General features: G+C 55.9%; 1 protein-coding gene across 1 annotated transcript in view; it reads right to left on the bottom strand.

The window, feature by feature from the left end:
- The window catches only part of SPNS3 (sphingolipid transporter 3 (putative)), a 45,959-nt gene that overhangs the window by 679 nt on the left and 25,813 nt on the right, over nucleotides 1-19,467 (bottom strand). Inside the window, exons 9-11 of the mRNA XM_036452351.2 lie at nucleotides 7,780-7,845; nucleotides 1,253-1,351; nucleotides 937-1,114 (exon numbers count right to left, since the gene is read on the bottom strand). Coding sequence (XP_036308244.1) covers nucleotides 937-1,114; nucleotides 1,253-1,351; nucleotides 7,780-7,845 — 343 coding nt within the window. The remainder of the gene's footprint in view (nucleotides 1-936; nucleotides 1,115-1,252; nucleotides 1,352-7,779; nucleotides 7,846-19,467) is intronic.

Consider the following 19,467-nt stretch of genomic DNA (forward strand, 5'->3'; position numbering starts at 1 on the left):
CAGTTGCCTTTAGGCTCATCTGCTGGAAATCCTGCAGGGCCCCCATCTCACAAAGAGTTAAGGGCCCCTCGAAAAACTCCATGCTCGGACCCCATTACCGCCACCCTGTGCCTTTCCCCTCGCTCCTGCTCCAGCTGCACCAGCCGCCTTGCCAGTGCTCACACACACCAGGTGCATCCCACCTCAGGGCCTTTGCACAAGCTGCTTCCTCTCCACAGACGGCTGCCTGAATCATGCCCTCAACTCCGCACCTTTGCTCCACTGTCACCTGTGCGGTGAGGACCTCCCACACCATCCCTTTTGAAGAATTTAAACTGCCCCTACCTAGCCGAAACCGGTTTGGCTCAGTGGATAGAGCGTCGGCCTATGGACTGAAGGGTCCCAGATTCGATTCCGGTCAGGGGCATGTACCTTGGTTGCGGGTACATCCCCAGTAGGGGGTGTGCAGGAGGCAGCTGATCGATGATTCTCTCTCATCAATGCTTCTGAATCTCTATCCCTCTCTCTTTCTCTCTGTGAAAAAATCAATAAAATATATTTTTTTAAAGTTCCTTTAAAAGATAAAAAAATAAAAAATAAATAAACTGCCCCTACCTGTTCCTCTCCACCCACTTTTCCTGCTTAATGTCTCTCCGTAGCACTTATCACCTTAGACACACTCCATCTTTTGCTCTTTTTGGTTTGTTGCATGAATCTCTGCCTTGTAGAGCATCAGCTCCATGAGAACTTGCACTTGGCATTCACTCGCCAGCACCTACAACCTTGCCTGGCACATAGTAAGGGCATAATAACCATTTTTGAATGAATAAATGAATGATGAATGAATGAATGATGAATGAACAAATAAATTGGCCAGGAGCTCAGGGGGTGGCTGATGCTCCTTGCTCCTGTGGGGGTCAGCCCTGAGCCTGGCATGGGGGAGGGGGGTGGAGGTACCTGAGTCAGGCTGCTGGGCCTGGGCCTGGGCCTGGTCTTCCTCCAGGTGCAGTGCAACCTGCAGGAAGCAGCCGCCCCCCAGGACGACGGCGAAAGCACAGCACAGGAAGCTCTGCTGAAGGCTGAGGAAGCGCTGCAGGTAGGTGTCGGGGCGTCTGGCCCGCAGGACACTGGAGATCTGCGGAGAAGGGAGGCTGGGTCTGCAGGCCCACCAGGCCAGCTCGCAGGCCTTACCACAAGCATTTCCGCCCCAGACCTTCCCCACCTCACACACACACTCGGGCCCGCCTGCAGCCCGGCCACCCCCTGGCCTTACCAGTCCGATGAGATAGGGGCTGCTGGCATCTCCGAGGACGTGGCCCACTGTAATCTGAAGCGCCTCTGCCATGCCCCGGCACTTGGGCAGCACCACTGACTGTAAAACACAGGAGCAGCAGGGCAGCTCTCTGAGCAAGGGCAGGGAGGGGGTGCTACCTCCTGCTCACCCCCTGCTTCTCTCCTGCCAAGAACCGGAGGTGTGACAGGCTGGCCATGGAATACGGCAAGAGGGAGTCAATGACCCCAGTGCCTGAAGCCCCACCACCAAATGGCAGGCCCCACCGAGGTTCAGGAAGACCCCCAGGTCTCCCAGGATGGGGGTACCAGGGCCCTAACGAGGCCATCCCTCTTGAAGGTAAAACTAGCAGGGACAAGGCCTGGCTGTGACAACAGAGGTGGGCTGGGCCTTCCAGCTCAGGGGCCCGGGAAGCAGCAGTGCAGGCTGCCAGGGTAAAAGTGGGCACACTGCCAGGTGCAGGCATGGTGGGCGCCTGGGCAGGACAGAAAAAGGTCAGCGGGGCCTTTCTCTCAAGAAGTTCAAGCCCACCTTAGCTGGTTTGGCTCAGTGGATAGAGCATTGGCCAGGAGACTGAAGGGTCCCAAGTTGGATTCCAGTCAAGGGCATATGACCAGGTTACAGGCTCCAGTGGGGGGGGGGGGGGGGGGGGGGTGCAGGAGGCAGACAATCAATGATTCTCTCTCATCATTGATGTTTCTATCTCTCTCTCACCCTCTCTCTTCCTCTCTGAAATCAATATATATATATATATATATATATATATATATATATATATATATATATATATATATATATATTTTTTTATTTTTTTTTAAAGAAGTTCAAGCCCCACTGGGCAGAGACCAACAGCAGCCTAGCTGGAGAGGCCCACACAACTCCATGGAAGAGGGTAGGGAGGTTAGGAATATGAGTTCTGGAGTCAGAATGTCTGTGTGACTTTGGGCAAGTTGCTTTCTGTGCCTCAGTCTCCTCATCCTGGGGATGATAATAGAACCTCCACGGAGGGTTACGCTCTTGGCGTTCTTCACCCGGTACCGGGAGGCTTCTGTGGACATCAGATGGAAAGGCATCCTCGGACTGTGGGAGGCAGAATGCCTCCGGACATTGGAACATGCTGTGCCTTCTGCCTGGCCAGCCTCCCCTCTCTGGTCCAACGGGGGGATGTGTCCAAATCCCTATTTGTCCTTCGGGACTGACCTTTGGGTCGCCTCCTCGGAGAAGCCTTTCAGAGCTCAGGGGCCCGCCCTGAGTTCCCACGGCCCCTGTGTGCACCCTAACTGAATGCACATCCCCACCACTGGGACGGTTCCTCCTGTGTCCACCGCCTCTTACCCCTCCAATGTCTGGGCAGCAAAGCTCCGAATTTCTCTTGGGGTGCCTGGGGTACAGCGAGGCACCAGGCACAGAGAGGACTGCTAGATAAATCAAGTAGATCTGGAAACTGGGCCCAGGAAAAACCCTGCCTGGACCCACAGCTGTGGCAGGGGCTAGGGGCAGGGGTTCAAGCAGAAGCCACACGATCCCCACGGAGCAGGCGCAGGTGAGCTTCCCACTGCAGAGGCTTCCCCCTGAGATCTAGGTGTCCTATACCCATCAGAGAGTTTAACAATGAGGATAATTGCTAACATTCACTGAATGCTTCCTGTGTGCATGTTACTTAAATATGTGTGTACATGCTGAAACCTGTGGACTGAAGGGTCCCGGGTTTGAGTCCGGTCAAGGGCATGTAACTAGGTTGCAGGCACATCCCCATTAGGGGGTGTGCAAGAGGTCGGTGATTCTCTCTCATCGATGTTTCTAACTCTCTATCCCTCTCTCTTCATCTCTGTAAAAAATCAATAAAATATATTTTTTAAAATAAATAAATACATATGTGTGTACATATACATATTTATATGTGAATATATATTTATATGTGTATATATATTGAAATATATGTGTGTATTTATATGTGTATATATATTTAAATATACACTGAGTGGCCAGATTATTATGATCTCTGAATGCATAATAATCTGGCCACTCAGTGTATATCCTATATAATAAAAAGGCTAATATGCAAATTATCCCCTCAACCAGGAGTTTGACCAGCAGGCAGGCCGGCCAACTGCCCATGTCCCCTTGCCCTGGCCAGGCTGGCCAGAGATCATAATAATCTAGCGACTCAGTGTATGTGTGTGTATATATGTATATGTGTATGTATAGATATATACAAAGTAATATGCATAGTAGTATGTATATTCAGCCCAGCCATGAGGGGGTATGATTATGATCCACATTTCTCGGTGAGGAAGCCTCCCACAGGAAGGGTGAGGAACTTGCAGGGCCACCCAGCCAGGAAACAGCAGGCCTGAGCTTCCCTCCCAGGCCTTCTCCCTCCAGTGCCTGGCCACTCAGCTGCTAGGAGCAAGGAGTCTTTCCATGATTATGTATGTGTTTGTTCTAGAACATTTGGAAAACAGAGAAGGATAAGAAGGACAGGTTCATCCCTAGCCCTGCAAACAGGTACCTGGTAGGGACTGGGGAGGGCGTTCCAGGCCTGGGACAGTGTGAGCAAGGGGAGCAGGAGGCCAGGGACTGGGAGCCTCAGAGGGGCTGGTGGGTGGGCAGGGCAGAGTAGTTGGAGTCACTCTTGTGGGTGACCCGCTAGTCCTGGGGTCACTGGTGCTGAGCCACTCTTCCCAGATGCTGAGAAAGTGGGCCCCCACGCATCACGGCAACCTGCCAACAGGCCTGAGGAGGAACTGACCGCAGCGCTGCACCTTCCCCAAGCGCTTCCTTCTCACCCCATAATTATGTGATTACTCACTGGCCGTTCTGAGGAAAAGGGCAGGAATTCCTAGAGGCCAGGCCCTGAGTGTCCAAAGAAGCCCATTCGGGGGCCAGCGCTGAGTGGACCCTCAGAGTAAGATCCAGGCAGGCTGCTCCCATCCCCCGCTCCCAGGAGCCACAGGCAGTGGCTAGATAGGGAGGTCCCCCCCACCCCCTGCCTGCTCTGGGCCCCCTCGTCTCCATGTGGCCAGGGGGCCATGGTGGGGCCCGCCAGCTGCTGGAGAGCCCAGCTGGTCTTGTAGAAGCGAGAGGCTTTTGGGTTCCCAAATACCCTGGCTCGCTCTATTCTGAGACAAACGCACCTCTGTTTTTAGTCCTCTCCTTAGAGGAGCAATTCCCTTTATAGCCCGGGGTATAACCAGCGCCAGCCACGGGCCCACAGAGGGTCAGAGCGGCAACCACTAGGTGCAGACTTCCTGGCAGCCTGCCTCCTGCGCTCCCCACTCAGCCCTCACCCTGGGACTCCCTGGGATGGGAGAAGACACCCCTGGGAGTGTGAGCAGACAGCTACCTGGAGGGCAGAAGGCAGAGCAGGGAGGAGCTGGGACCAGGTCATCAGCACAGGAGGGTTACCCTGCAGGGGGGAGGAGGAGTCTGCTGGGAGGTGGGAGACCAGTCCCATGGCTGGATTCCAGACCCCAGAGGACGGACCTGGGAGAGGGCGTGAGCTCCCCTCTGCCCTCCTCTCCAGGGCTGGGCTGGAGTGAACTGACTCTGGGTCACCCCAAGTGGGGCCCAGACAGACAGGAGGGCTGGGAGGGAGCTGGAGGCCACCAGTAGGTTCAGGGAAGCTGGGAGCTCCGCCTGGAAAGACACAATGGCAGCCTTCCGGGGAGCAGTGCCCTGGGGGCCTGGCTAGGCTAGGGGGAGCTTGTCGGAGTGGGTCTTGGCTGTGAGGGAGCCAGATCCTTTTCATCACCAGGACGAGCCAGAACGGGGTCTCCCAAGGCTCAGGGAGGGAGCGCCCTGACAGAGAGCCGTGGACAAGGGGATGGGCAGCACTAGTAGGTTTGGCAGAGGGTTCACGGACTGAGGAGCTGGTGCCAGACCAGTGGGCGCCAGGTGTGCTGCGAGGAACATCTATGTCAGGGCCCATGGAACGTCCATTGGAAATGCAGGTCCCTGCCTCCCATGCACACCCACTGCATCGAAGCTGAATTTGCAGCAAGCTCCCCAAACATGAATCATGAACTTTGAGAGCCACTGGGCCAGAGAGCCCTGAGGTCTCTTTCTCCGGGAGACTCCGGCCTCTCCTATTGGTGGATATGCGGACCGGAGAGCAGTGCTCCTGGGGCAGGACGGACATGGAGGCCTTCTCTGAGGAGCCCTCAGGAATCGCAGGATGCGGTAGCAGGAATCAGCTCACCTGTCCCTGTAGCCTGGGGCCTCCTCCCTCCCTGGGTCTTGCCCCATGAGACCACCTGGGCCTCAGGACAAGAGCCGGCGCACAGATGGGACCCTCCGTCCATACCCATGTCCCCGCACGCTCCCTGCCCCTGCCCTGATCCAGGCTCTTCCCGCAGCCCTCGCCCTCCCCTCCTGCTCCCCTCCCGGCTCCTGCCCCATCTCCGGAAAAGCAGCACCAGCTTCCCAGGATCTTCTGCCAACTCAGCTGCCATCCTGTCTCTGCCCGGGCTCAGCTTCCTGCCGCCTTGGTCTGCACTCCCGGTCTCCTTCGCCTCCCACTCCTTCCTCGCCCTGCTCCGAGCTGGCATCTACTCCTCCTCTCCACACACCGGCTCCTCACAGCTGCCCCTCACCTGTGCTTGGCCAAGGCCACTTCCTCTCTGCCAGGGACCTGAGCTCCCAACGCCGCAAGCACTGGCCCAGCTCCCACCGACAGAGTGCCAAAGGCAGTCCTCGCTGAGGGGCTTCGGGAAGGTGGGGAGGCAGGAGAGGGGGGACGAAGCCTTCCCGGGGTGGTGGGCCTTGCTAAGCTTGGGGCAGGAGGCCTCCGGGCCAGGGAAGGACCCAGGCAGCACCCAGGAGTCTGGGCCATGGCCAGCCGGCCCCCTGGGTAGCTCCCCAGCAGAGCCAGACGTGTCCAACTATGGCTGAGCAGGTTCTAGCCCTCCCTTCCCCCAGTCCCTACCCCCAGCACACACAGCCCCATGACAGGCGCTTCCTGGCCAGGTTAATCATTCCTGCGAACACAGACACGGGGGGCCCTGGGCGCAGTCTTCACATATCTCTGGCGCTGTCACCCGGAAAAGGGAGCAGCGCTGCAGGGGGTTGGGGGGCAGGCCAGGGCGCTGCAGGGGGCAGGTTGCAGCTCCCCCTGAACCGCCTGGGAGAACAGCTATGTGGGGTCAGGGGCAGCTCCCGTGCCTGAGAGTGGGCAATTCCAGAAAGCACGTTCCTGCTTTCCCATCCACCTGCAGGGCTCTCTCCCTCGAGTACCCCGCCAGGCCTGTGTGATTACCCCTTTTTACAGACAAGGAAACGGAGGCCCAAGGCCGTTCGGCAGGTCTGTAGCTGAGTTTGGGCGGGAGCCCAGGCACCCTGTCTGGAGAGAGGAGGAGAGAAGACCCGCCCGCCCTGCAGCTGATACACCCACCCGGAGCCAAAGAGCCCGCAGGCCCGTCCGCACCGCTGAGCCCGGGCCCCAGGAGGATCGGGAGTGAGCACCCCTTCGGCCGCAGCGGTCCAGCAGGCCCTGGCGGCTGATTCAATGGCTGCACTTCCCCACGGCCCTTTCGAACCAGATTCTAGGAGCCAGGTTATCTCTGGGAGGTGGACTATGAGAAAGTGGGGACTTCTGAACTGCTCTCAGAACCCCGGCCAGCATTCTCCGCGCCAGCCGGTGGGCAAAGCTTCACACATGCCATCTCATGCCACCCTCACAATAACCCGTAGGGCATGTCCATCCCCACGTGCCACGCAGGGAAACCCAGGCTGGGGAACACAGAGTGACTTGCCCAGGTCAGACAGCCTGTGAGGGACAGCAGCAGGGCTGAAACCCAGGTCCGTTTCCTGAATCCGAGCCCGGGCCCCGGCCGCCCCATCCTCAGGACAGCTCTCAGCCAAGCTGCTCCGATCCCCCGTGCCCAGGGAAGAGGGTTCTTGGTTATCCACAAGGGCACAGCCCTTCGGTGCTCAAAGCCCTTCCCTGCACGTCTCCGAGAAGGACGAAGGGAGACTGGGAAGGAGGGAGTCCCTGGACCTCGCAGAGGGATGTGGTCAGGACAGCGTCAGGCCTCAGTACAGCCCCTGCCATGGGAGTGTGGTGGCCCAGACCCGCCTGGGCTCAGAGGCCAAAGCCCTAAAGACCAACACCCCCATCTACAAGCCCAGAGGGGAGGCCACGGAGCCTGCCGGTTGAAAAGCAGCGCCGTCGAGAAAGAGGCTGGGCGGAAGGGAGCCCTGGAGTCAAAAAGCCTGGGCTCCAGTTCCGGCCCAGTGCCTTGGCGTGCTGGGTGCCCTTCATCCGGGCCCTGCCCTCTCCGAGCCTCCATTTGCTCATCTGCAAAATGGGGGCGATAGAGGAGGCACTTAGGAGTGTCAGGGAAGCCCATGACCCACAGAAACTATTCAGTGATCTCGGTTCCCTACCCGAGGTCTCCCTCCCAACAGCCAGGCCACTAACAGCAGAGGTCCAGCCTGAGTGAGGCAGATGCCAGCTGCCCCTGCTCAAAAGGCCCCAAGCCCGGCCCCACTCTGACCCCCACACCTACCAGCAGGATATCAGCAACCACTGCCCAGTTGCAGGACAGAAGCAGCTCCCCGAGGGCCAGGAACACCTGTGGACAAAGGGCAGGCGGGTGAGGCCCCTGGACCCCATCACCTGCCCCTCCGAGCAATGGCTCCTCCCGCTGCAGAGAGGGAGACGGAGGCTGCACAGAGGAAAGCCCATCGAGACTTACTGGGATGAGCTCAACCCCCAGAGAGGGGCATGCAGGAGGCAGCCAATCGGTGATTCTCTCTCATCATTGATGTTTCTCTCTTTCTCTCCCTCTCCCTTCCTTCCTGAAATGAATAAAGATAGATTAATTTTTTTAAAAAGAAGACGTATTGGGATGGCTGAGTCTGGAACTATTTCCTCTTCCGCAGCTTCAAGGGTGGGTGGCCATTCCCATGGGGCAGGCTGGCAGCCATGACCCAGAGGGGAGGCTGGGCCCCGGCCTGGGAACAGAGCTCTCCTCATGGGCAGCCCCCGGGGCTAGCACTGAGGCCGCCCCTGGGCCCCAGCAGGAGGGAGGCAGCCAGGACTTCCAGGCCACCCTGAGAGGCAGGACAGCAGGCTGGGAGAGGAGCCTTGCCTTCTCTCTGCTCCACTGACGGGTGCCTATTGTGTGTCCCACCCCCACCCCCACCCCAGTGTCTGCTGGCAACAGGAGGCCACCTCGGCCTGTCTCTCCCAGCTCCCTCACCCCCTCCTTGTGCCAAAGGATTAGGACAATCCTCATTCCACTCACTCAAGAAGAGCTTAATGAGGCAGCAAGAAGGAGAAAAGAAGTCTTATTTCTCAGAGCTTCCAAGAGCTTATTGCTGGGGTGGAATCCGCCATCCCGGAGTCACGGGGCTGTGCCCTGGGCAGCTCGGGCTCTGGCTTCCAAAGGCCGGTGAGCACCCTGGGCAGAGGAGCCCAGGGCTCACTGCCTGCACACACACCTACTGTGTGCCAGGCATGGCCAATCTGCTCACCCACCTAACTTCGCAGCCACCTCCTAAGGTAGATAGCATTACACCTAGTTCACTGGTGAGGAGGCTCAAGCCCAAGGTCACACAGCAAAACCCTTTCTGGCAGGCCCCTCGCCCCTGTGGCTGGCCCTGTGCCAGGTGAGGAACAGGAAGCTGAGGGGCGGGGAGGGAGGCTCCACAGAGGCCTCAGCAGCCACCGTGCCCATCGAAGCTGGCAGGAGAGAAGCAGAGGGAAGCCCAGGACGGGCAGGGCCCCGGGTGGAGGTGGTGCTGAGCAAAGCCCTGGAGGATGGGCAGGATCGGGGTGAGCTGAGGAGGCAGAGGACCCACTGGAGCAGAGGCAGAGAGGCTGGCATGCACGCGCCAGGCTGGGCAGGCAGGAATATGGCCCAGTGTGGGGACAGGGCAGAACCCACCGAGGAGGGGGAGCAGCTGTGTGTGTTCTATGGTCTAACCAGTCCCTGGTCCTCTGTGCACCCGAACTCGGGAACCCTGAGGGCAGGGCGGGTCTCCCTCTGGGCCTAGGCAAAGGCTGGGCACCCACAGGGTGGGGGGCAGACCTGCTAGCAGGCAGGTCTCAGGCGAGGCCCCGGCAGGCCGCAGACAGGATTTGTCCCCCCAGCCTCCTGAGGCCACATGAAAGCCTGGGCTGGGCTCCCAGCCACCTCCCCTCACATTCCAGACCCTCCACCTGGACTACCACCTCCAGCTGGTGGCGGGCACCCGCCCTGGCACCATCCCTCTGCCTCTCCCTGCCCCCTCACAGCCACAGGACATGCTGAAATACACCTTTTCCTTCCTCCAGCTGGGGCAGGGCGGGGCCGGGTCCAGAATAGAGCAGATCAGAGGGAGGCTGCAGCCACAATGGGCCATTCAGGCTGAACGCGGCCGCCGAGGAAGCCAGGTTTCCTGACACACCTGGAAACCGGCCCCAAGCCGCCAAATCCTCTCTCCGCAGAGGCTGGAGGGGCAAAGGCCTCTAGAAGCCGCCTCCCAACCCCACAATTACAGTCTCCTGAGACAGCTGCTCCAGGAAGGGCCTCCAACAGATGGCATGTCCTCACCGTGGATGGGCCGGCCCCACCCTGCCAGGCCGGGCTGCCCTGGGGAGGGCACCCTCTGGGCCTTGGTTTCCCCAACCAGGCAGCAATCGGGTGGCCCAGGCGCTCTGCCAGGCGCCCCCAGCCTGTGCTTCTAAAGCCGGGACCCTCGCCGGGCACTGCGTGTTCCCACAGGCTGCGTGCAACGTGGGTCTGAGAGCTCAGAGGCTCCGTCCCCGGGTCAGACTCGGTTCCTCAATTAAAACTGAGAAAGGGCTGTGGGCTACCGACTGTCTGAGGCTACTCCTACATGGTTGCCTCAGCCCCACAGGACGGCGCCTCCTGGACACCCTCTCCCAGGCGGCCACAGGCTCCTCTCACTGGCCAGGTCCCCCCAAATGTGTTGTCTCCTGTGGAGCCTCCATCGCTGTCCTCACTGGATAATCCAGCCAGGACATGGGCTCCAGTCAGATGGCCACCAGTGAGCCCCAAAGCTGCTCTCTGGGAAAGCCTGTTGTACCCCATCACTCAGGCTGCCCCATACACTGCTTCCCCTCACAGCCCTCCAGTCACTGTGTCCTGTCCATTCTGCATCCTAAACATCCCTCCAATCGCCCGTCCCTCCCGCCCACTGCGGCTGGCCCGGTCCAGGCCTCCCTCTCCCTCCTCCGTACCAGTTTCCCAGGCCCCCCACCCCGCCCCAGCGCTGGAGGGGACTTCCAAAAGGGAAATTGGATTCTGCCCTTGTCCCCTCATCACTTGAGCTTGCTCCCTGCATGAGTCCCCCTGGGTGACAGGGCCTGGGAACGCTGCCTGGAGCCTGAGAACCGTATTGCCCCTCAGCCTCTGGCCTTTCCCATTTCAGACTCCAGAGGATTCCCCCCTGATTACTCGCCCTGGCCTTAATCACCCCACCACAGAGGCGGGCACACACACACACTCTCACACACACACACACACACACACACACTCACACTGTGATGCAGACACACAAGAACGCACAGATACGTGTGTGTGCAAAATCTCACACACGTGTACACAAGCTTTAGCACACGTGCACAATCTCACATATGCACACATACATGGACACTCATAACCTGGGACACACACAAAACTCATGCATCCCAAGAACACACATATGCAGGTAACATGAATGGCATTAAAACTCTGGTGGCAAAAGCATCAACCAAAGTAAAAGATGGCTGAAAACACTGGTACATGCTCACTTGGTGAAAAACAGCCTAGCATGTGCATGTCTCATAACATGGACACACACACAATCACATGTGCAATACAGATATGCATGTACACAAACATGCTCATGCCCTCACACTCATGCTCATGGACATGCATACACTCTTACCTTCACACACACACACACACACACACACACACACACACACGCGCGCGCGCTCGTGTGCACACACACACACACACACACACACACCTCTCCCGGGCATACCTATACGCACAGGGGGGCAGGGGAGGGAGCGGAAGGAGAGAGGAAGCCCCTGGCCGGAGAAGGCTCAGTCCCTATGGGGTGGTGGGCAGTGTCTTCACTTTGGCCCACCTAAGTCTTACAATTGGGCAGTATCTGACCTCTGACCTGCAAAGAACGGATTCTAGGCCCCGCCAGGAAGAGAGGCACAGACATCCTCCATGGGCCAGTGGAGACGGGGACAGAGCTAAGACCCAATCCTCTCCTCTCATGGATCAGCTCCTCTCGCCGCGTGGCTGGCCCAGTCAGGCCCCAGGCACAGACTGGCTGCCAGCAAGCTGCCGTGCTGGCTGGCACACCTCGCCCCTGGGCCTGCCAACCTGTAATTGCAAGGACTGGCTTCAGGGCACAAGGGCACCACCTGTTTCCCAGGGGCCAGCAGCAGCCCGCAGCCTGATAGGCAGGCAGGTGGGGCGTGAGACTGTGGGCTCTCCAGGTGGGCTAGGCTGACCATCCAAGAAGAGGCACCTGCTAGGATCTTGGCAGGGAAGTGGGGCCTTCGGAGGAAGGGCCGGTGGGTCTCTGCAGTCCCTCTGAGGAAGCGCCTGGCAGGTCTGGTTGCTCCAGCCCAAGATGCAAGAGGAAAAAGGCTTATTCATGAAGCCCCTCAAGGGCTAAATTGTAAGTGATACACACACCCTCACACACACACACACATACACCCTCCCGAGCTTGAGCACCCGCATGGCCCAGCTATCTGGCCCCACCACTACGGGCCAGAGAGAAAAACCCTTAGCTGACCCTGACTATGGCTGTGGTGGGCACTCGTCCGGGCACATCCTCGCCAGCCACTTCACAAGCCCCCGTGGGCATCCCTGGTCCTTGCTCAAGAGTCCTCAAAGCTCAGGGCAGAATGGATGGAAAGGCCTCGGGCACTGCCAAGCTGGCTCTGTCCTGGGGGGGGGGGGGACACATCCCTCCTTGGGCAAGTAGGGAACCGGAGCCATGATCTATTTGGGGCTGGAAGGGGCCTCACAGGTCACCTGGGCAGCTCCTGTGTGAAGATGGAAGGCTGATATTGCAACACGGACTTCCCTTCCCCCAAAAGGAAAAAATAGTAACTCAGAAAAATGTTGTTTTTCACCAAAGAACAAAACTTCATGAGACAAACATTAAGTATTGGCAGACAAGGGGAAAAACAAACACAATTCTGAACTAGAGTAGAGCGTAGAGTTCTCCAAAATCCCCTTATGGGAGTGAAATAGCGGAAGGATCCTAAGTCCCTGCTCTTGGCTGAGAACCAGAGGCAAAGGCTGCTGGGGGGGAGGGGGGGAGCGGGGAGAGGTGGGGAGTAAAAGTGGAGAAAGTGAACAATGGCTCCAGTGACTGACTCCACTCAAGGCCAGAGCACAGCCCCATCCCCAAAGGGGACGCACCCAGTAATTAGGTGGAATGTGGTAGAGCATTTCCTAAATCCCAGAGGAGAGCAGGGAGCCCAGGTGTTGGAACAAAGGCTCCTCAGGCCTCACCTGAGCCCTGCAATTCCCTCAGGCGACAGAAAACCTAATGCTCCGCGCCAACTGCGCTCCTTTGGAGAAGAGAACGCCACAGAGAAGGCTGGAAGGAGGCAAGACCAAAGTCACCCACAGGCCGTCAAAGCAAATTCAGTATCTGAGCAGAGCTGCCCAGACCCGAGCTAGGGGAGAGCACTCAGCAGACACAGAGAGAGTAGAAACAAGAAAAGGAAAGGAAAAGAAAAGAAATGAAAAGGAGGAAGCGGAGGGAGGGGAAAGGGAAAGGGAAAGGGAAGGGGAAAGGGGAGGGAAGAGGGAAGGGAAGAGGGAAGGGAAGAGGGAAGGGAAGAGGGAAGGGAAGAGGGAAGGGAAGAGGGAAGGGAAGAGGGAAGGGAAGAGGAGGGAAGGGAGGGGAGGGAAGGGAAGGGAAGGGACGGGAAGGGAAGGGGGGGAAGGAAGGGAAGGGAAGGAGGGAGAGAGAGAAGGGGGAAGGGAAGGGAAGGGAAGGGGGAAGGGAAGGGAAGGGAAGGGAAGGGAAGGGAAGGGAAGGAAGGGAAGGGAAGGGAGGGAAGGGAAGGGGAGGGAAGGAAGGAAGGAAGAGAAGAGAAGAAGAGAAGGAAGAGAGAGAGAGAAGAGAAGAGGAGAAGAGAAGAGAAGGGAGAAGAGGGAAAGGGAGAGAGAGGGAAGGGGGGGGAAGGAAGGAAGAGGGAAGGGAAGAGAAGAGAAGAGAAGGGAAGAGGGAAGGGAAGGGAAGGGAAGGGAAGGGAAGGAAGGAAGGAAGGGAAGGGAAGGGAAGGGAAGGGAAGGGAAGGGAAGAGAGAGAAGGGAAGAGGGAAGAGAAGAGGGAAGGGAAGAGAAGAGAAGAGAAGAGGGAAGGGAAGGGAAGGGAAGGGAAGGGAAGGGAAGGGGGAAGGGAAGGGGGAAGGGAAGAGAAGGGAAGATGGAAGGGAAGATGGAAGGAAAGGGAAGGGAAGGGAAGGGAAGGGAAGGGAAGGGAAGGGAAGGGAAGGGAAGGGAAGGGAAGGGAAGGGGGAAGGGAAGAGGGAAGGGAAGGGAAGGGAGAGAGAAAGGCAGGGAGGAGGGAAAGAATCCAACCTAGAAGACAGTTAATAAGAGGAGCAGAATAAAATTCCTTATAATTACTTCAGACTAGATTGAATGTTCAATCAAGAAAGAGCTCAGAGATGAAACAAACCCCCATAGGATGAGACATAAAAGAATATCACAGACCTAAGGAAATAAATTGGGGAGGGGGCTGCAAAACAGAAAACAACATTATTACAGAACAAACACATTATAAACAGTTAGAAACAAAATAGGCATTAATAAAAGACTTACTAATATAAAGAAAAGGCTTGATATAATCTCACTGACGAGTGATTTTTTTTCAAACACAAAGAGAAGGACACGTGAGAGAGAAGTGAATGATATGGAAGACACGTGGATGTGCTCAGGGCTGGGACTGGAGCGAGCACCCAAGGCACCGGACTTAAGGAGCTGCTGCCTCTCCGGGGGCACCCCAGCAGGGCCAACACCTGAGAGGGAGCGCCTCCCGAAATTATGTGTCCTCAATGCCTCACTTGCCTCACCCTAGGCCCAGCCCTGGAGATGACACAACCCACAAACATAAGAACTACTCCAAGAGTTGAAATGGGGAAGGAGGATGTGCCACACTGATTCAGATAAGACGAACATTATTAGGCCCGACTGGGCGTGGCTCAGTGGTTGAGAGGCAAACTATGAGCCAGGAGGTGTGTCTCCCAGTCTTGGCACATGTCCAGGTTGCTGACTCAATCCCCAATGAGGGAGAGATTGGGGGAACGGAGAGGGGTGCAGGAGATAGCCGATCAATGATTCTCTCTCATGGTTGATGTTTTTCTCTCTCTCTCTCTCTCCTCTCTCTGAAATCAATAAAAACATATTTTTTAAAAAGGAGAACATTAATGTTATCGGAAGAGATTTTGTTATGCTATGGGACAGTGGTCTGCAAAGCGAGGCTCACAAGCCACATGCGACTCTTTGGCCCCTTGAGTGTGGCTCTTCCACAAAATACCACGGCCTGGGCGAGTCTATGTTGAAGAAGTGGCGTTAGAAGACGTTTAAGTTTAAAAAATTTGGCTCTCCAAAGAAATTTCAATCGTTGTACTGTTGATATAATGAGTTTGCCGACCACTATATAGAATATTTACCATTGAGACACAGCCTAGCCATGGTAAGCATCTTCCGACATGATTCCCGAGGTGCCTCCTGTTTTCTCTCCCTTGCCTTGACAGCAGTCTGTAAGAGACGGTGAACCAGAGGGCCCCGCGAGGCTGTGCCTGGATTCCTGACCCACAGAAACAGAGGCGATAAATGCGTGTTGTCTTCCATGGCTAAGTTTTGGGGTGGTTTGTTCCACAGCAAGAGATAACTCATATCCTAGCTAAGCTATTGAATTTCAGGAATGAATAATAAAGTCTTCAGATATCCAGATGGAAAAAGTGACTCAACATTAAGGATTTTTTAAAAAATCAGGCTAACTTCATTCTCCATAGCGACATTTGATGCCAGAAGGCAGCGGAGCGAATGTTTGCAAAGGAATGAGGGAAGAAAATGTGAGCCAGGAGCGAATACCCACTTTGACGCTGTCGAAAGGAGAAGACAGCCTCAAACATGAATGCACCAAAGGAGCACACTCTCTCTAGCCTTTCTTGGGGGGACGTGGGAGGAGGGGGAATGAATGAAACTACTTAAGCCCCAAAATCTACCCGGTTAAGAGAAGAAGCAAAATAAAGAGCTCAGGCGTGGAGGATCTATGCAAAGGGACTGATAGTGAGCATTGCATCTATTTAAATCTGAGACTGCTGTCAAACAGCCAGAAGGATTATGCTTGCAGAACAGACTGTGGGTGTTCTACATCTAGGAAAAGTAAAACTAATAATATAACTACCAACCATCAGGAGGCTGGGTCCTGGCCGGCGTTGTTCAAGGGTTAGAACATCTGCCTACGCAACTGAGGAGGAGGGTCGAGTGTTCGATTTAGGATCTGGGTTGTAGGTTCAATCCCCAGCCAGGTCAGGGTGTGTGTGGGAGGCACTAGACATCTCTCTCACATCAATATTTCTCTCTCCGTCTCCCACTCCGTACCTCCCTTTCACTCAATCTAAAAATCAATGGAAAAAATATCCTTGGGTGAGGATTAACAAAAAATAAATGAATAAATAAATCTGCATGACATGTATAGCCTGATAGTCACCTAATTACATAACAAAAGTGGAAGCAAATAGGCCAAGATGTTGAGAGCTGCTAATTCTGAAAGATGAGGATATGGATCAAATTGCCCTTTTCTGCTTTTGCTTTTGTTTTGTTTTTTAATTTCTTCCAATTAAAAACGCAAAGGTCCGCCCTGACTGGTTTGGCTCAGTGGATAGAGCGTCGGCCTGTGGACTCAAGGGTCCCAGGTTCGATTCTGGTCAAGGGCATGTACCTGGGTTGAGGGCACATCCCCAGTAAGGGGTGTGCAGGAGGCAGCTGATCGATATTTCTCTCTCATCAATGTTTCTAACTCTCTATCCCTCTTCCTTCTTCTCTGTAAAAAACCAATAAAATATATATATTTTTAAAAAACGTAAAGGTCCTAGGGTGCCGAGTGGTAGACTGAACTGTTGGTCTCCACGCTTGATGCCTCCACAGCCTTGACACGTGGCGTGCCCTGGAGCTCAATCCGTGGTCCTCTTCTCCGGCCTGGATGCTCCCTCCCTGGATGATCTCATTCCACCTCGCAGCTTTAAATAACCAGTCTAGACCTCTCTCCTGAACTCCAGACTCATATATATCTAACTGCCTCTTAACATTTCCAGATGACTGCCCTAAGAGGCATCTTAAATTTAACATGTCTAAAATTGAATTCCTAATTTCACCCCCTCTGAAACAAAAACAAAACAAACTGCACCTCCCTCCGTTTGCTCCATCTCAGTCAATGCCAAGTCCATACTTCCGATTGCTGGGGCCAAAGCCCCTGGAGTCGACCTCTACTCCTCCCTCTCCCTCCTACACCACACCCAACCTGTCAGGAAATCCTGCAGATTCCACCTCAGAATATGCCAGAATCTGACCACTTCTCCACACCTCCTCCATAACGGCTCTGGTCCCAGCCACAAGCCTCTCTCGCCGGACTCCTTTCCCTGTTTCTGTCTCTGTCTCCTTTCTTTCTACTGCCAGCACAGGAGCCAGAGAGACCCTGTTACACCACGTGGTAGATCTTACAAAATGACTCCCAATTAATCATGCTTCTTGGCGGTCATACTCTTGCATAGCGCCCTCCCATGGTGAAATTGGGCTGGCCTTTCGCCTTGCTTTGACTACTAAATAGCAGAAGCGCCCTGACCTGTGTGGCTCAGTGGATAGAGCACCGGCCTGCGGACTGAAGGGTCCCGGGTTCGATTCCGGTCAAGGGCATGCACCTTGGTTGTGGGCACATCCCCAGTAGGGGGCACGCAGGAGGCAGCTGATGGATGTTTCTAACTCTATCCCTCTCCTTTCCTCTCTGTAAAATATCAATAAAATGTATATATTTTAAAATAAAATAAATAGCAGAAGGGATGCTGAGCTAATCTAGGCCTAGGCCTTAAGGGGCTTTGCAGCTTCCACTTCCACTTCTGCCTGGGACCGCCACGTAAGGAGGTGGTCATCCCAAGTGGAGGACAAGAGGCCACGTGAGGATCGGAGAGCCAGGCCTGAGTGAGGCCGGCTTGCACAGGCCAGCCCAGCCCGTCCTCCGGGTGAAGGGAGCCACTGGCGTGAGCACCCGCATTGAAACTGTCCCGCCCACCCACAGAATCGCAGGAAATAATAAATCTCTCTTTTAAGCCAGTAAGTTTGGGGCGATTTGTTATACAGCCACAGATCACTGGTACACCCATAAATCTGACCGTTTCATCTGTGCTAGACACCCTCTAATGGCTTCCCATTTCACTTAAACTTGAAGCCAAAGTCATCATCATATGCACAGGGCCCTAGGCAACCAGCATCCCCACTGCCATGACCTCTGACCTCACCATGTCCCCTGCTCTTCCCTGGCTCGCCCCGTTCCAACCACGTTTCCTCAAACGCACCAGCCGTGCTTTCCCCTTCGTGGCCTTGACACTCCCTTCCCTCTGTGCGGAATGCTCTTCCCCACTCCACCCTGAGCTCTCACGGCCCCTCCCTCGTTGCTTCAAGTGACTACGGACCTGTCACCATCTCAGTGAGGGCTCTCTGACTGCCTTGCACTGCCCCTGTCCCTCTGCTGGTCCCCTTTCCCTGCTCCGTTCTTGTCCACAGAGCTCATCCCCATCGAACATGCCACTTATTTTGCATCTTTATTTCATTGCACACATATTTTTTCGCCTGCTTTGTTCAATGCTGTATCCCCGGAACGGAAACAGAGCCTGACGCACAGGAGGTGCTTGGGAAATACTTGGTAAGTGAGTGGACATTGCAGCTCCTCTAGCCACCTCCCCATGGCCTTGGCTCTGCCCCTCCAGGGCCCTGCTCCCTCGGCCCAGGGGGCCCCGTGGGGATTGAAGGTGAAGACTGAACCCCAAGACTGAACCCACCTATGAGACCAAAAGAGCAGCGTGGAATTAGACACCTGCCCCGGGAGGGGCTGGCCCACGTTGGTGGGGGCCTCGGGGCCGTGTGCCCAGACACTGTTTCCCACAGGACAGGACCCAGACCACAGTTTTAGGAGGAGCCCTGCGGGCACGGTGGCAGATTGTATTTACCCCAAACACCCACTGTCATATTTCCACGTGCCCTTTAAGATCTCTGTCAGTCCACGTCAAGACGGAATCTATGTCCTCTCCCCTGTAATCCAAGTGAGAAGTTGTGGATCCAGCAAAGAGCTGAATGCCTTGAAAGTGTCGCTATGTAACTTTCAAGGGCAGGTCAGGAAAGGCAATATGGCTTCATCTGGCTCCGGCTCTCAGGATGCTGGTCCTTGGAACCCGGCCACATGCTCTGAGGAAGCCCGGGCCACGTGGAAAGGCCACGGGCAGGTGTTCCAGCCAATCCTTCCAGCTGCAGCCTCAGCATCAGCGCAGGTGGCCCAACCTTCGCTGATCCAGCCCCCAGCCCCATCCTGCCTACTGAACTCTCAGTGGAAAAAACGTAAATGATCCACACAGCCCAACTTGGTCCACACTGCAAATTGGTGAGCAGATGTGTTTGGGCTGTTTTAAATTACCAAGTATAGTTTTAAGTTACCACAGCCATAGTCACTGGAACAAGCACAGACGTTCAGTCAGCTCCCTAAGGAAGCCGAGAGGTGAGTACGCGTGCTCCCATTTCATAGCTGAGAAAACGGAGGCTCAGCAGGGCCAAGATCTTGTCCTAGCTCACACAGCTAGTAAACGAAGTCTCGGGAATGACATCCAGGTCTTGCAGGCATCTCGATGCATGCTCATTCCCATCCCCCCGCTCCTGCCCTCCCATCTGGACCGCACAGCCCACCCACCCACAGGGGTTGCGTGAGTTCAGCCATGTCCTCCAGCAACCGGGCCAGCGACGGTGGAGCCTGGCATGGGGCTCCGTCCCTCCCCTGAGTCCAAACCCCTTCTCCTCTGAAGGGCAGCTGCTTTGGGAAGGAGGCCAAAGAAGAAGGTGTGAGCCAGGACCTGCTGTGCGTGTCTGGATCCCGATTAACAGCCAAAACAGCCCGCTTCCCATGCCGAGGGGACTGGAAGGAGGAAAGAGGTGGAAGCCCCTGTG

The sequence above is a fragment of the Pipistrellus kuhlii genome, unplaced genomic scaffold (assembly GCF_014108245.1).
Source record: "Pipistrellus kuhlii isolate mPipKuh1 unplaced genomic scaffold, mPipKuh1.p scaffold_m20_p_23, whole genome shotgun sequence".
Lineage (NCBI taxonomy): Eukaryota > Metazoa > Chordata > Mammalia > Chiroptera > Vespertilionidae > Pipistrellus > Pipistrellus kuhlii.